Here is a 17,182-nt window from a genome sequence, read left to right as displayed (position 1 = left end):
TTAATTCCCAGGCTTCTGTACGTTGTGAACCTCGTCTGCGATGTAGTGTGAACGTTATTTCACTCTCCGTTTCTCCCGTCTCGCCTGATTCCTAAAAAAGTCGTTTCCGTTCTCACTCCAACTAATGGACGTTGTTTTAACTCTGAGAGTAGCTGAAAGATCTATCGCAATATAAATGTTTCATATCAGTCAGTATCAATAATTATTGAATAGTTTTTTTGTTTTAAATTCCTGAAATACTTACTGTTTTGTCCACAGTTTTCATTCCACACCGTTCTTTATTTTTACGCAGTTATGAGGCAAAACTTTAAACTGCTGCTGCGCCAGTTACTCAGCAGGTCGTTGCTAGGCAACCAAAGTTGGGAGGCGGGACTTTAAACTGCTCATTTCCCAGCAGGTTGTTGCTAGGCAACCAAAGAGTGAGTGAGTCAGTTGATTCCACCAACTTAGCTTAGCTGGCTAAAGCTTTTCCTCTGCTGACATCCCCCAGAATGCTTTGCAGTTCAGTGAAACCACTGGATATTCTATCAGACGTGTTATCTGTTGATATTGATCACGTGTCTGTCGCATTGCACATTGTTATAGATTGATTGTCCAGCCCTTATTTCACTGTTGTAGACAAACAAAACGTGGCAAAGCATCATTTTACATGCAGTTATTCACAACTGAAGCAACACTGAACTGCTTCAACAAATAAAAATGAAAAAGCAATCAATAAAAAAGCAGTAAATTAATGAAAAAATTGTCCTGCTTCAGAAATTATTTACCTTGACCAGCAGAGTTAGTCTAAAGTAATTATTTAATTTAATGTAGAGAAGTTGTGCTGGCTTTAATAAGCCTATAATAACCTTCCTAAAGAAAAGAAACTTTATCATTTGGGTCAGTTTCCTCTGTAAAGTCAGACCTTTTCATTGTTTTTAGGGGTTTGCATCAAATGAATAGAAAAAAACTTTTACTTCATTTTATAGTTTCAACATTTGTAGGACATTTTTGTATTTCACCTCATATTTTATCAGAAAAATATAAATTATATAGATTTTATTTTATTGCAATAATGCAAGAAAATACAAAAAAAGGTCTCAGTTTGCATTAAATTATTGCTAGTAACTAAAGGTTAAATAAAGTATATAAATGGATGAAAAATGTTTGAGTCACTAACCACTGGATAACCTGTTAGCATTAGCATTAGCACAGGTAAAACATTACCCGTTGTCACCAGAATTCACATTTATTGGGTCTTATTTTGAAAGAATCAGACAGGAAGCCAGTGCTCAGTTTGTAATAAATGACGGTTTATTATAAAGATTACAATCTGTCAAAGAGCTCATCAGCTGTCATCGTGTGCTCTCCGGAGCTTAGAAAAGAGAAAAACTGCACGTACACGCACGCCACTCACTCCAGAAGAAACCACAGACATACTGTAAAAAGAGGAAGCTAGTGAGGAAGAGGAGGAGAAGGAAGGATTTACACGCAGGTTCAGAGAGTCGGGATCTCAGCCGGTCAGCAGGAAGCAGAAGAGGCTGCGGGGTTTTCCTGATCGTTATTCCGTCTTTTTTCAGATTCGTCCTGGTTTTCATAACTAGCTGCTGATCTGTTAGCGATCCCTGTTTTAGTTTGACCTCACTCTGCAGCGCCCCCTGCTGTGAAAATCTCCAAAGTAACCAGTTATAAACAACTTATAAAAGCACATTTACTGTAGTATAGATGAGCGGAAACCAGGAAATTTTATAATTCATGAATTAAAACGGATTAACATGGTGGATAATAAAAATAAACTGAAGTAGTTTCAGTTTATTTAAATGTTTTAAGAGATTTTTGTCTCCTTCAGATTTATGAAGGTTTTCAGCTTAACGTCTCACATTGGGAATATTGTTGATATTCTTGCACATCCTAAAGTCACTTTTTATGTAATATAATTTTTTAGTTGATTATCTATAACTGGATCAGTAATTAATTCGCCATTTTTCTATTTTATTTGGTAAAAGCAAAATTAAAAGTATTTGCCACCTTATTCTGCGACAGAAATATTAAATAATGACCTATAGTATCTTTCCACAAACAAAAAATGTATATACATTTCCTTGCCTTAATTATTAGCTGGAAATGAATTTGTCAGCGTCCTCTGGTGGCTGAAAGTTGTAAAAACGATTTGAAAACAATTTTTAGCGCTTATCGGTTTCCTGTTTTAGTTTTGGATTTAAATTTTATAAAACTGTCCTGTCATGTTTCTGAATCACAGCGAGGCTTAAAAACAATTTAAATTCAATCTTTATTGGTCTTTTCTAGCTTTCTAATTTTTACCTGCTGGACCAGAACTTGACCTCTGACCTGTCCAGTGTTTTTTCCACCAACAGCTGCTCTAACAGATATTATAAAGGCTTTATTCTAATATAATGTTTTGCTCATAGACTGTACATTCTGCATTTCAGGGGTTTCTATAAAATATTCGCTTTGTACAACTTTGGGATCATGATTACAGCTCGGCAGAAGGACAGAGACGTGTTGTCATGGTAACAGGCACTGAGCGTTGATTGTGCTTCGGGGGGAGGGGAGGAAGTTTTAACTGGGGCCTCGGATCCCACCAAACTGGTTCCAGTTCAGATTCAAAGACCAAACTCTGCAGGATGTTCCTGGACTTCCTGATGTGTCAAATCTGAGACGCTCACTGAAAGATTTTCAACATAGAGCTGCGTTCACAATTATCGTCTGTTTTCACTGGATTTACAAGCTTTCGCCTGTTTGGAAAAAGATTTTTTAAAATACTTGTAATTCCACGCATCCTTAAAAAGTCTTAAATTAATTTAGACTAAAGAAATTTGATATTATATTTTATTGTCTTAACTATTTAATTTTGTATGTAGTTTTGTTTTAATTTTTTGTTCTTGATGGACTTCTCTATCTAGCAAAAGTCTGAGTTGCGCGCAAAGATCTTCAGCGGTTTAGCTAAGATGCCCTTGCTAGCAAGCTAGCTAGCATTTTTTTGGATTCATCATTAGTTGTTGGCTGGATGTTTGTTTTTGCCACTGGCTCACTTTTAAGCATTATATATTTATTCCCTACATTTGTAGTTTTTTCTGTCTTAAAGTCTTAAATTTGATTTTCTGACACCAGCTGATACCCTGTATTTTATGGAAGATAACAACCGACAGCTCATCATTATTCGTGCATCTATTGTTGATTTTTACTTCTGTAATTACACTGCAAACCTCATAATAAAAGGGATTAATGATTTGTGTGAGGAAATTTTGACATGAAGCCATTTTACTGGCTTAGTTTAGGATTTTTACTATATCAAAATCAAAATACTTTGCTAGTTTTGTACAAATATGGGATTTCAGTAAATAAAACATATTTAACGGTTGCTTGAACGGATGTGTGGATGACATGTATCAGAAGATGAGCTTAAAGGAACCACCACTGGGACCAGTTTGGTGTTTTTAGAAATACGTACTGTTTCTTTAAGAGCTTCTGTTAATCAGGATGGGCCATAAAGTGCAGCAAGCATTAATTAGCTAAACATCAGGAACTGAACGACATGTGAAACTAATTCATTTATTAGCTTTATTACAGCAGCTGAGATGTTTCAATCTGAACTGGATCAGAACTTTTAAAACCAGTAATTTAACATTTCACTGCAGCTTTGTGCTGGAATAAGACACTATATATTCATACTTATATATGTTTTATATACACAATATAATTTATTTAGCTATAGCTCTGAACTATTAAATATTCCTTTGGAAGTTGAGTGTATTGGAACGTTTTCAGTGTGGTTCATCAAAATCCCATAATAACATATAAATCTAACTGCTGTAAACACGTAGCTGTTTTTTTAGCTAAGTTCTAGTTAAATTTTCCGCTTTATTGGCACAAAAATCGACTCTGTTCCGGTTTATAAAAACGTACAAACATCTGGATGTGACGGTGTTCCAGTTTGCCTGTTTTCATGTTTGGATTCAACTCCACTTATGGCAGGGAAAGCATCCCGTATATGGCAGGGGAGGAAACTCCTTTTATGGCCTGTTCCTGTGCGACCTTGTTGAGGGCGTTGTGATCGTTTAGTTCCTGGCTGCTTGGTGGGAAGATGCATGAGGAGGAGGAAGGTAGAGTCTGTACAGATGGCTTTGAGCAGATAGCACCGTGTACAGTAAGCCCTCAGAAAGCAGGTAAAACCCTGAAACACACCAACGCCACGACGTCATCGACAAATCATCATGAACTCCAGGGCCTCCGCCGGGAATTCAACTCATTGTCAAATCATAACTACACATCTGTTTCCAGACGACTAAAAGCTCTGCACGGCATCACCACCACTACTGTTATTATTATCATTATTATTACTTATTGATTAATTCTAAATGATCCATTAACATATGAATTCATGTTTGAAGTAACACAAAAGCTTTATGAGTGATATTTGAGGGGGGAAATTCACAACAGCAAAAAAAAAAAAGTCCCAGAAGGTTCCGGATCATTTGGATAAACCGGCATGGATCGGCTCATTGATTGGCTCACTGATCGGCTCACTGATTGGCTCATTGATCGGCTCACTGATTGGCTCATTGATCAGAACTCTGAGTCCAACTGCGACTTTTACTAAAATCATAAGAAAAAAAAACATATTTATTGTGATTAAACTAACAGCCAAAATTTAATCTTTATTTGCCTCTTTTGATTATTTTCTGTTATTCAGCAACAAAATGTTTTGATATTTTTTGGTTTTGGTTTAAAGTTTCCATAAAAATGAGTTTGTAAGCCTGAAATTCCCTCAAATTTAAGTTTCAAAATGTATTTTATTTTTTAAGGCAGCAACTAAATTATTTTCCTAGTTGATTATTCTGACAATCAATTAATCATCAGAATAATCAATTATTCTGACAATTAATCAATATTCTGACGATTAATCGGTTATTAGTTTGCCAGAATAATTGATATCATTGGTGTTTACTGATTAATCATCAAAATAAGCGATTAATCTGGAAAAAAATTACACATCCTTCAGATTGTCCGTTTAACCACGAAAACCTTTTTATATAATAGAATAAATTATTAATTTTTTTTAAATAAGAAAATAAAGATTTTATTGCCTAAAATCCAGTAACTTATCATTACTGTAGTGAATTTGAACCAAACTTCCACTGATGAGTTTCAGTTTAATTTATATTTTTGTGCAGTTTTAGCTTAATTACTGCTACGAACATGGATTTTCACTTGGAGTTTATATTCTCCAGTTAATCAGATACTAAATTAGTTGCTAATTATTTCAATAATGAATTAATCCAATTAATCGTTTCAGCCCAAATATTTTAGTTTTAGTGGGAAAATGTGGAAAGTTGCCAATGTTTGAATTAAAGAACCACAAACTGGACAAATCTGTATTTTAACCAACTAAATTCAGGATGTTTTTCCTCTGAAATATTATCATGTCTATATTTGTTGTTTCTGTTGTATATTTATTTTGGATATTTAAAATGTCTTCCAGTGTTAAATGTTCATTAGAATTTAAAGTTGTTCTTGCATTTTTATGCTATTACCGTCATATTAGTAAAAACTGATTATTGATTATGGCAATAACGTCTGGGACAATTTATCGTCTGGGTCGGATCTGTGTTGATCGGACTTCATGAAAAGATTGGCTGCAGGGTCGCATTAAGACAGAAACCCTGAATTTGGGTCGCAGTGTGGACGTGAGTTGTTTGCGATGTGAGTTGAAGGTCAAAGGTCAGAGCTGCTGATTAAAGAGCTGATGAGCCGAAACGTTTCAGCGATCCGGCATCAACGAAAGCGGGGCAGTTCTGTAATGACTGAAAGTGGATTAAAGAGATGGGCCTGGATCTGACTTGAGGTCAGGGGTCGTGAGGTCAGAGTTCTGGACGCCTAGAGGTGACTGGTCGGAGGCGATGGGTCAAGTGGAGCTGTCCAGTAACTGTCTGAGGGCCCTCTCAATGTTGATGCGGTGGCCCAGTCTGGTGACGCCCAGCTCCACGTAGTCCTCCTTGGTGAGCGCCGGCAGGTGGGAGCCTTCGATCTCGTGCTCCTGGAAGCGCTGGCGGTGTTCGGCCAGGCCCATGCTCTCCAGCCAGTCGCCCACGTCGTACTTATTCCACAGGTTGAGGGGCCGCTGCCTCCAGGGCCGCAGGGCCAGCAGGGGCCCGCTGAGGACCGGGGAGGGGCAGGGCGAGGCGTGAGGCGAGGGCGAAGGCGAGCGGGATCTGGTTCGAGCGCTGGCGCTCCTCATGACGAAACGGACCTCCTTTGGTTCCGACGGCAGGCTGAGACTTGAAGACTTGAGGATGGTCAGGCCTCGACCCGAGCTCAGGTCGGGCCGCTCGGAGCAAGGGGCCGGCGAGGAGCCCAGGCCCATGGACCGGTCTGAAGGGGAGGGAGACGGGGACGGGCTGCGGCGGGTGACGGGGTAACGGCTTCCTGGGCGGACCGTGTAGCTGGCGCCGTATCCTCGCTGGGAGATGGTGTGAAGTTCACCGAGGCTGGAGAACAACCTGCAGGACATCAAACAGGAAGTCACTCAAACAGTTTCCTTACTGGACCATCGGTGACCTTATAGGACCCACAGTGTCCTTAGTGGACTATCAGTGTCCTTAGTGGACTATCAGTGTCCTTAGTGGACTATCAGTGTCCTTAGTGGACTATCAGTGTCCTTAGTGGACTATCAGTGTCCTTAGTGGACTATCAGTGTCCTTATTGGACTATCAGTGTCCTTAGTGGACTATCGGTGTCCTTATTGGACTATCGGTGTCCTTAGTGGACTATCGGTGTCCTTATTGGACTATCAGTGTCCTTAGTGGACTATCGGTGTCCTTATTGGACCATCAGTGTCCTTAGTGGACTATCAGTGTCCTTAGTGGACTATCAGTGTCCTTAGTGGACTATCAGTGTCCTTATTGGACTATCAGTGTCCTTAGTGGACTATCGGTGTCCTTATTGGACCATCGTTGTCCTTAGTGGACCATTGGTGTCCTTATTGGACCATCGTTGTCCTTAGTGGACCATTGGTGTCCTTATTGGACCATCGGTGTCCTTATTGGACCATCGGTGACCTTAGTGGACCATCGGTGACCTTATTGGACCATCGGTAACCTTATTGGACCATCGGTGACCGTAGTGGACCATCGGAGTCCTTATTGGACCATCGTTGTCCTTATTGGACCATCGGTGTCCTTAGTGGACCATCGGTGACCTTAGTGGACCATCGGTGACCTTATTGGACCATCGGTGACCTTATTAGACCATCGGTGACCTTATTGGACCATCGGTGTCCTTATTGGACCATCGGTAACCTTATTGGACCATCGGTGACCGTAGTGGACCATCGGAGTCCTTATTGGACCATCGTTGTCCTTATTGGACCATCGGTGTCCTTAATGGCCTACTGATGTCCAAGAAGGATCCCAATTGGTGTGATTATTTTTACTCAAGCTTTTAAACTTAAATGTACCTGGCGCCCCCTACAGGAGACCTGCGGCCCGGGTCCAGTGGACTCGGTTCTTCCCCCAGAGAGTGGCTGTCTTTGTTGAGCAGCTGTAGCCGATTGGCCAGGTCCAGTCCCGACCCGGCCCGGCCGCTCAGCTCCAGGGCGGATGCCGAGCGGGCCGTCAGGTCCACCGCCGACCCGGAGCTCTGTCCTCCCAGCGCCGCCGGTCGGCCGCCTTCATCAGGGCTGAACCCGCGCCGCTCGTCGTCCCCGCCCCCCCACAGCTTGGACCGCCTCTGGAACAGGTAGCGAGGCTGCCGGCTGCCGCCGCTGGTGGGGGAGGAGCAGAGGGGGGAGGAGGGGGAGGAGGAGGCGGCGGAGGGGAGGAGCTCGCTGTCGGACGACTGCTTTAGCAGCGGGTCGCGCAGCGCGGAGCGGCCGCGGCCGATCGGCGACCGCAGGCGGGGCTTCAGAGCCGACGGGGAGGTAGCGGAGGGGGAGGGGGCAGGGTGAGCAGCAGGAGGGGAGGAGGGGGAGGTCGGGGCGGGGGGGGACGCCAGCGTGATGGACGGAGGGAGTGAACTGGGGGACAAGGAGCTGTCATGGAGACGCTCGTCGCCTCCTTCCTCCTCGTCTCCTCGCTTCCCCAGGGACTCCGGGCCGCTCTCCCCTCCCCCCTCTCCTCCTCGCCGTGGCAACAGGGACAGGGAGGAGGGGGGAGGAGGGGCAGGGGGGCTGGCGAAGGCGGGGGGCGGAGTCACCAGGCCGATCCTGCGCAGCTCCTCCCTGGTTTCCTCGTCGCTGGACGACAGCAGGGCAGGCGGGAGCGTCACGGTGTAAGCCCCGCCCTCCTCCTCTGAGCTGCCAACCGTGAGGCTTCGCCGCCGGTCGACCAGCGCCGAGTGGCTCTCATTGGCCAGCGCTGGCAGAGGGGAGGGTCTCCATCGTTCGAGGGAGGGGGCGGCGGGAGACGTCACCCCCCCCTCGGTCTCGGGTCGCTCCACCTGTCCGTCGGGGAACAGCGGCGGCGTGATTCGCTTGTGCCTCAGCTCGGGGCTGGTCTGAGGCGTCGAGTGTTTGGTCCGCTGCTCTGGACTCGTCTGAGGAGAGGTGCGCTTGGATCGAGGCTCGGGGCTGCCCTGTGGGGTGGTGAACGGGGTGCGTTTGTGTCTGGTCTCTGGACTGGCAGCCGGGGTGGGAACGGGCGTGGTGGAGGCAGAGGAGTGTTTGATTCGAGGCTCGGGACTCGGCGTTCGGGCGGTGAGCGCTCGCTCTCTTGCGGCGAGAGCCAAGGCGAGTGGAGACGATGGATCTGAGGAAACAAAAACGGGGAAACGTTTAATCATGACTGGGTTTGAATATCACATGTTGGTGAAAAAGCAACATGTACAGTTTTCTGAGCTCCATTTAGTCTGTAATCTGTTTCATTTAGCCGTTATATTTATGGAGTGCATCAAGGCCGTATCCTCGGTCCCACTCTGGTTTTTGTTGTTTTTAATTTGAAGGTCTTCTATGAATCGATGGCAACAACTCCATGTGTTCAAGAACTTGACAAGATTTACTATATTAACTAATATAAGTTAAAATGACAAAACCTAAGTAGCAACTTTTCTATGGGTCCTTAAGGATTTTTGCCTTTGCAAATTGAGTACAGATGTATGTTTTCCTGTAGGAGGCGCTGTTTTAAAGGAGTTTTGCTGTTTCTTCAGCAATAGAAAACATTTTTCCAAACCCAGTTTACAATATTTTAAGAACACAAGATCTTACAAAGTGCTTTTGATTTAGTTTCTAACTCAAATATCTTAGTTTGGGCTTATTTCAAATGTACAAACTAAACTAAACAACCGACGATGCTTGGAGAGATTTTGCGTTTTTACAGTGCAGTATTTGAAAGCTACATTTAGGCACCGTCTCCACAGAAACACAGTTTTAGGGAACCATAAATAATTTTTTTAATTTTTTTAATCGAGTTACACAACAAAAATCGAAAATGCCTCATAAATAACACTAATGGCAGATAATTGTTTTGTTTCCGCTCATTTCAAGTTCATGAAATCCTCTCTGCGATTACACTTTGTTGTTCTCCGTTCTTGTGTTTACCGCTAACCGTTTGAGGAAGTTATATGGCCTGTACTCCATGATTAGCACCACCTACAGGTGTGTGGAGAAAAACAAGTATTTTATGTTGTTTTCTGTTTCTGTGGGGATGAAAACATTTCTGGAAACGCTCCCATGTGAACAGAGTCTAACGTTGCTCAGCATTAAACTTTAAGGTGAATTTTTATTTTAAATATTTTATATATATATATATATATATATATATATATATATATATATATATATATATGTTTTCCTCAAATGCCTCACACTAAAACCATGCAGTCAAATATTGGAACTGTTGTCTGAAACAACTAGAGCAGGTGTCAAACTCAGGGCCCGGGGGCCAAATCTGGTCCGCCACAGCGTCTTTTGTGGCCCTCTAGACTCATAAGTAGAACCCTTAAAATTATATCAGTCAAATAAATCAAAGCTGTTTTTATCTGCTGCCAAATTTAAGTTCCTCCAGTTTTTCTGCAAAATCAACAGATCATTGCAGGGGTTTTTGTTTTTGTATTAATGGATAATTGTGTTGAGTTTATTGCAAATTTTCCACAAAAATTGGTAAAAACCATTTGGTTTGAGTGATGCAAACTCCCACCTGCAGGTGGTGGTATTTCTTACTTTAACGTTGCTGCTGACTTGTCTTAATTGATGTCAAGTTATAGACTGTGATCGATTAGCGGAAATATCACTAATATTTCTACTACACAAAACTAATGTCAAAAATGACAAAAACAATGAAACCCTGGAGGAAGTGGTCAATGTGAAGAGATGTTCAGTATTATTTAATTTACTGATCGAATGCAGAGACATCTATTAATAACATTCTACACTGCCGGCCCTTTAAGAACATTCATGACCTTGATGTGACCCAAAATGAAAATGCGTTTGACCTAGAGGTTTCCCCGTCAGCGGGTGGAGGAAGGTGTGCGGCGTCGGTGACGGCGACAGGACCGGCGCCGGAGGCGGCAGCTCGCCCAGGTCGTCCATGGAGTGGCTCTGGGTAAGGAGGGGCGGAGCCTGGCTGTCCGACCCCGCGCCCTCCACAGACAGGAAGAGAGAGGAGCGGCGACCCTGAACTCGGGCGCGCTCAGACAGAACCTGCTGCTGGTACAGCTCGGCTCGGCTCGGGCTCATCAGTCCGCTGCCGTCGGGTTTGGACGGATCGTCTTTGATCCCAATACCTGAAAGGAAAGAAACTGGACTGATTCTGAACAGAGAGGCGCCGCAAACATTTCAGGTTCCTGCTGGGAGGTTTGACCTCCAGGCGACCTCAGGATTCAGAGATGAAGATGTTTAAAGTGATGATGAAGGACAGAATCACCAAACGTTCACAGTTTGAACAATTTAATGACCACAGAGCAACAAAGTATTAGCAGGATACATTTAAGCCAGATTAGAAAACGGCCTATTTAAAACATGTTAGCATAGTGGCTCACGCTGCATTTTCTGTTAGAACGCCTCGCTAAAGTACTCTCTCATTTTATCGCATTGCAGCCGTAAACTTTACCGAATTTATGCAACAATTTCTAACCATAAAGAAAAAATATGCATTATTTCCAGGGATTCCTTCAGAAAACCTGTTGCTGCTGCTAGGGGGCGCTAGAGCGCCACCGTGTTTCCCATTAATAATCGATTGATCCAAATAAACAGATCAGCCTTTCACTTTTTAGATGCTAAAAGTATTTTTTAGCTGCTGGTGATTCGTTTGCTACAAATGATGCGTTCGCTAAAGGAATGCTGTTAGTGCACTTCAGGCAATAAAATGTTTATGTTCTTACTTAAAAAAGGAATTAAGTTGCATATTTTCTCATCTTTTAATGTATATTTAATATATAAAAAGCTTTAAGTGGTTAAATGCAAATCATTGTTTCTTCCTGTTGGTTTATCTCTTGGTGTGAATACTTTAGCCAGGCGCTTTGACCTCTGTGAAGGTCGCGCGTTCTACTCTGGATGACGAACAACACAGTGAAGTCAGACAGACGATGACGGGCGATGCTAACCCTGCTCCTCAACAGGAAGTTGTTTCAACAGAGGAGACTTCCTCCTCTGGGGCTTGTTGGGCGCGGCTTGATGTCCCACGTTGGCATACGGGTTTTCTATCGGTCGTCCCCGGCGACGGGACAGCGGCGAGTGTCCGAGGGCGGGGCTGGTGCTGTGGAGGGACAGTGTGGAGGTCTGCGTGGCGGTGTGGAGCGTGGCGCCGGCGGCGTGTCCGTCGGGCTGCGGCGGTGGCGGCGGCGTGTCCTGCAGGATGATCATGGACCGCGCTTTGCGCTGGCGCTCGGCGTGGGCGTGGCTCCTGGCGTCCGACAGCTCCTGCAGCCGCGGCTCCGCCCCTGGCTTGAAGCTGGAGCGAGTCAGGCCCTCGCCTCGGGCCGGCGGCGGCGGCGGTAGGAAGGACGGTGGCGGGCCGGAGTCGAAGAGGTACAGCGCAGAGGGGGACGGCGGCGGGGGCGGCGCCGTCTGAGGGGGCGGCGGGATGGAGCCGTCCGTCAGAGACGAGCTGCGAGGGAAACGGCTCTCGTGGATCAGAGCTGAGATTCTGTCGTCGTCCGGCGTGCCTGTCGAGGTAACCATGGAAACGGGAGCATAAACAGCTGAGAAACGTTAAGAGTAGATCTCACCCCTCCAAATCTAACAAAAATTGGATCAAAAGTTTATGCAGAAAAAAAATAAATAAAAAAAATTTGTGCTTCTTTAATGTCAGAGATATTTATGAAAATGTTTCCAGAGGTCATGAAAGGTCAACCAGCCCGGGGCAAACCTTCAAATCAGGCAAAAGTGGCGTCAATCAACGCAGCAACGTTTGTGCAGCAAATGTTTTGTTTTTGCTGCTTTTGCTTTGAAGAAATAGTGAAAGTTTAAAGGTCAAAAGGTCAATTTGCCCCACCCATATTTCACCAAATACAAAATTGGTGTCAGAATGTTTTGTTTGTTCTTCTGCTGCCATTTTAAAGATACTGATAGAGATGTTTCCAGAGGTCATTACAGGTCATCAATATCTTCAAAATAAAAGCAGCACAATTGAAATTTAATGCTGCTCAAACGTAGATGAGTTGATTGATGTCAAATATTTCTGATTTTGTAAAGTATAGGTGGGGAAATAGGGATGGTGGTTGACCTCTGACCTTTGGAAACATTTTTATTATCTTTTGAAGTAATGGCAGCACAAATTTAAATTTGCGCGGCTCAAATGTTTGACACCATTTTTGGAGAAGGCGGGGGAGAAACGTCACTCAGGCGGCGGAGAGTTGACGGGTCTCACCGAAGCTCTTGGTTCTGGACATCCCTCTGGGCAGCGGCATGGTGCTCTTCTCCGGGGCGGAGGGCGGGACCAGACCCTGGCGCTCAAACAGAGACTGCAAACACAACATGCTCTTTAGCTCCCCCACTGGAGAAAACTGGAACTGCTGCAGTCACACAGCATGTCTTGATGCTTAGTCACATATTTTGCTGAAATCGGATTGTTTTTTTTGCATGTTTTTTAAATTGATATATATTACTGAGTTGGACAGCGCCGATTAGCCACTGTAGCTAATAACCAACAAGATATCACCTAGAAATGCCCGGTGGTAGAGGGCAGTCCTCCAGCACCCTACTGCGCTTTTGAGTTCAAAAATGTTGACAGGAAATTTTAAAATACGTAAGTATGTGTTATTGGAAGAAAACCCTAACCATAAAATCTTTAAAAAAAGAAAAAAAAAAAAAACGCAAACATGAAAAGAAATAAAAAGTCCAATTTTTTATCCTTTATCCATGATTCGTCACTTTATTCGCTGACGTTAGCATGTAGATCAGTAAAGACAGGAAGTGATTTGTTTCAGTGAATGATAAAATCTTTAATAACAAAGTTTAGCCTGGCAGGATGAAAGTACAGCCTGGTGGCCCGCCAGGCTGATAAAACACTGAGGGAATCCCTGAACCAAGGTTATTCGGTTTTTGTTAAAAATAAAAACTGAAAATAATTTTTATTTCTGTGTAGTTTGTTTCACATCAATCATGGGAGGTTAGATAGTTGTTTGTTTGTTTTGCTGTTAGAATCGTTCATCAATCCGTAGAGTCGCTAATCGTTTTCCACTCGTCTTACGTTGATCTCCGCTTGCGTGATGCGTCGGCTCGTCGGCCGCTGCTTGACCGTCGCCGCCCTGAAGTCGTCGGAGGGGCGGGCCCTCAGAACCACTTCCTGTTGACTGCCGGCCAGCATCTCGTCCAGTTTCTCTGCAGGAGAAAAACATCAACAAATTGGAGGACAAACACAGAAAACACGACAAATGCAACAGAGACGCCACCACAGAGCGACTCATCAGGGCCGCAGAAACAAACATGGCCGACGGCGACTTCTCTGTTAAACTGTGACGTGATTTTCTGAAACGAAAATCTGTTTGAAGATCAGTTCTGACACAATTAGAGCTGTCACAATGAATCATGATAAATTACTTTCCATTCTGATTGTTTTTTGAAGGGCAATTTTGTGTAGAGAAATTTCATAAACCATTTTATTTATGGTTTTAGTTGTGGTGCTTTGATTTTATTTACTATCCAGTCTTACGTTTTCTTTAGAAATTTAAAGTTTGTGGTCTTTGAGAAATCAAACTTGCATTATTCTAAACTTCTGGATTGTTGGACCATCTGGTCTGTTGTGGTTCTGCTGGTGTGACCTTTGCCCTCTCGTGGTTGGTGTTGGTTCTGTGGAAATGTTTTAACAGTCAAATTTTAGGGATTCAGATGCATTTTTAAAATCTTAATTCTCAGTTTCAGTGCTGCATTTGAGATCTGATGAAGCACACAGATGTCAGCTGTGCTTAAAATGAATTTACTTTCTACTAGAGTGAGAGAGAGCAACACATTCAGTAGATAACAGGAAGGTTGGATGGAAAATACTGGATTTAAATTCTGCAGTTTGCTGTAGAATTTATGAACTTGAGCAGAACTGCTTGTTTTTTTTTTTTTTTTTAAATATTATGACAAATGCATCATTGATCCTAAGGGGAAATTAAATATTGTTGTAACTTTTTTAATTAGAGTTGCTGTAGATGTTGATGGCTGTGGGCAGGAAGGATCTCCTGTAGCAGTCAGTATTGCAGCGAATTTGAAGAAGCCTCTATTTTTCAATGGTATAATTGCTCTGAATTCCCAGTAATATTCTTTTAGATTTATTTCTTTTGCACTTAGTTTGTAAACCGGCTGTCCACAGAGGAAAATTTATTCGTTCTCTTTTGGGTGAAAGTTTTTAACTTTTCTATCTTTATGTTTGAAGATGAAGATTTTGATTTTTATTTCACTGAAACAAAGTCAGAACAGGTGAAGTTTGGATTTTTAATCAACTTTTATTACTGATAAATAGTTGTTCTGCCTGAGGTTAAACATCTAAAAGAATAAAACAGATTTACTGACATTTTAAGATATCCAAGTATTTATTTTCCTTATTTTGCTTTTATTTGGTGCTAATAGAAAGTGGGCTCACAAACATCTAGGAGTATTTACTAAAATAAAGACAAAAAATTAGGAAACGGCATGTTTTATTAAAATAATGAATGTTTATTGCTGAACAGCTAAAAAAAACCCTGCAGTTCTCAGTAAATGTGTCAGAACCGTCGGCTCGGTTCAGAATGTTTTGGTTCCTCAGAAGTGTTAAGCTGCGGCTCTGAAACGTCACAAACACCAATCAGAGACGCACAGCGTAGCTCCGCCTCCAGGTGTTTAAATCTCAGGCTCTGATTGGCTGAGAGGAGGAGAACGCTGTGCGTCCGAACATTACGACACAGAACCTGACCAGAACCACACTGAGGTCCAAGTGACTCACCGTAACGGCGCCTCCTGGCTGCAGACAGAGCAAACATCAGCAATCAAAATGATCAGTGTGTTTTAACTCCGAGTTGGTTTTTAAACTCTGGTTTAAATGAACTCTGTTTGTTTTTAACTGAGTTTCTTACCGATCTCCTCCAGGTCGGCCGTCATGGACTTGGACCGCAGCGTCAGCGACGTGCTAGGGGCTCGCTTCGGAGGGGGCGGAGCTAAGAGGTAGGAAACAGGAAGTTACCATGAATTGGTTCAACAGAGCCGGACTTTAGCTGTCAGTCAAGTCCAAATGGGTTTTATGTCCTGACAGGAGTTACTGTTAAACATCATGTTAGACATTTTATTTAGTTTTATTTTAAGATGGAGAACCAACCAGAGATTGAATTACCGTATTCTCTGGTCTATGAGTCGGTTTTTTCTGATGCCTTTTAAAATCCGTATAAAACTAATTTTTCATTAATTGGCTTTCAACCCCTTTTTTTTTTATTTTAACTGTGAAACTGTTGCTTTACAGTGTTTTTAATTCATTATTGTGTGCTTGGCTTTGTTACCTTCTTTTGTGTGTTTTTTTATTGATGTGCACTGCAAAAACATGAAAACATACCAAGTATACTAATTCCACTTGCAAATTTAGTATAAAAAATGTTGCCAGTGGAACTGGAACTTTTTATCAATATTCAATTATTCACTTAAAAACTCTCATGTTTGGCAGAAAAGTTACTTCTTACTTTTATTAAGGGCTAGACAAAAAAAAAAAAAAAAACTTGGTAAGATTTTGAGTTTTTGCAGTGCGCTTGCAAACGAACCACACCACCAGCCAATCAGAGTATTCCTTTCATTTGCATTTTCTACATTAAAACTCTGAAATATCCCAGGCTGCTGAACTGAAGCAGTTTTCTTAAATCTGTTTTATTTTGTAGTTTCTGTTAATTATATGGTAACACTTTATTTGAAGGGGGGTGAATAACACTGTCATGTTATGTCATAAACATGACATAACACCTGTCATGAACATTAATAAGCCTCCATGAATATTTATGACTGTTGTCATAAAGTGTCATTCGGTAAATTATGACACTTTTAATACAAAGGTGACATTATTCAAAATGTCTGTTATGACAACTTGACATTAACCAGGATTTTACCTTTAGTAACATAAAGATACCTAATTTTTAAAGTGCAATCAGTAATACTTTTATAACAAATTTAAACGGTAATGATTTCTTGGTTAATGTCAGCTTTGTATTAAAAGTGTCATAATTTACCGAATGACGCTTTATGACAACAGTCATAAATATTCATGAAGGCTTATTCATGTTCATGACAGGTGTTGTGTCATGACAGTCTTATTCAACCCCCTTCAAATAAAGTGTTACCAATTATTCTGATTTGCTGGTTGTGAGAGATTTAAAAATACACACAGATATTTATTGTTGGTTCAGAAAGCAGCAACAAATGAAGTCGTGGAAAAGTGAAAAGTTTAATTGTTGGATAAATCATGTTGGCTTCATCTTTAAAATCTGAACTGTACCTTTAAGACTGATGTCAAATTCAGTCAGATCAATTTACTGCAGGAGGTTATAAATGCAAAACTCTGAGCTTAACTTCAGGATTTACAGCTTTAATCTGTTTCTGCATCATAAAACCACCTGAATTTACAAACATTTTACAGAACAAATGAATGTTGGTGAAAAGCGACGCATCATCAGCTGCACCTTTCTTCCTGATCAGGTTGGTTTCTGACTTCCTGGAAACCGAGACGACCTTCATCAGCAGGCGACTTCCTCCCTGTCGGATCAGAGAGACCACCTGGCGGTGACCCACCTTCACCACGTCGCTGCCGTTCAC

General features: G+C 42.4%; 1 protein-coding gene and 1 long non-coding RNA gene across 2 annotated transcripts in view; one reads left to right on the top strand and one right to left on the bottom strand.

Annotated features, from left to right (window-relative positions):
• The window catches only part of LOC106917312 (uncharacterized), a 25,672-nt gene extending 8,517 nt beyond the window's left edge, over positions 1-17,155 (top strand). The window contains exons 2-3 of the long non-coding RNA XR_015762068.1: positions 15,482-15,556; positions 17,066-17,155. This is a non-coding gene — a long non-coding RNA (uncharacterized LOC106917312). The remainder of the gene's footprint in view (positions 1-15,481; positions 15,557-17,065) is intronic.
• shank3b (SH3 and multiple ankyrin repeat domains 3b) overlaps positions 1,272-17,182 on the bottom strand; it is a 35,524-nt gene continuing 19,613 nt past the window's right edge. Inside the window, exons 18-25 of the mRNA XM_014986160.2 lie at positions 17,050-17,182; positions 15,469-15,549; positions 13,623-13,753; positions 12,801-12,894; positions 11,536-12,096; positions 10,426-10,716; positions 7,457-8,744; positions 1,272-6,500 (exon numbers count right to left, since the gene is read on the bottom strand). Of these exons, the coding sequence (XP_014841646.2) occupies positions 5,906-6,500; positions 7,457-8,744; positions 10,426-10,716; positions 11,536-12,096; positions 12,801-12,894; positions 13,623-13,753; positions 15,469-15,549; positions 17,050-17,182 (3,174 nt within the window). The 3' untranslated portion in view covers positions 1,272-5,905. The remainder of the gene's footprint in view (positions 6,501-7,456; positions 8,745-10,425; positions 10,717-11,535; positions 12,097-12,800; positions 12,895-13,622; positions 13,754-15,468; positions 15,550-17,049) is intronic.

This window comes from Poecilia mexicana, unplaced genomic scaffold (assembly GCF_051168715.1).
Source record: "Poecilia mexicana isolate PSO_F unplaced genomic scaffold, ASM5116871v1 scaffold_23, whole genome shotgun sequence".
Classification (NCBI taxonomy): Eukaryota; Metazoa; Chordata; class Actinopteri; order Cyprinodontiformes; family Poeciliidae; genus Poecilia; species Poecilia mexicana.
This window is presented reverse-complemented; position numbering and strand designations above follow the sequence as displayed.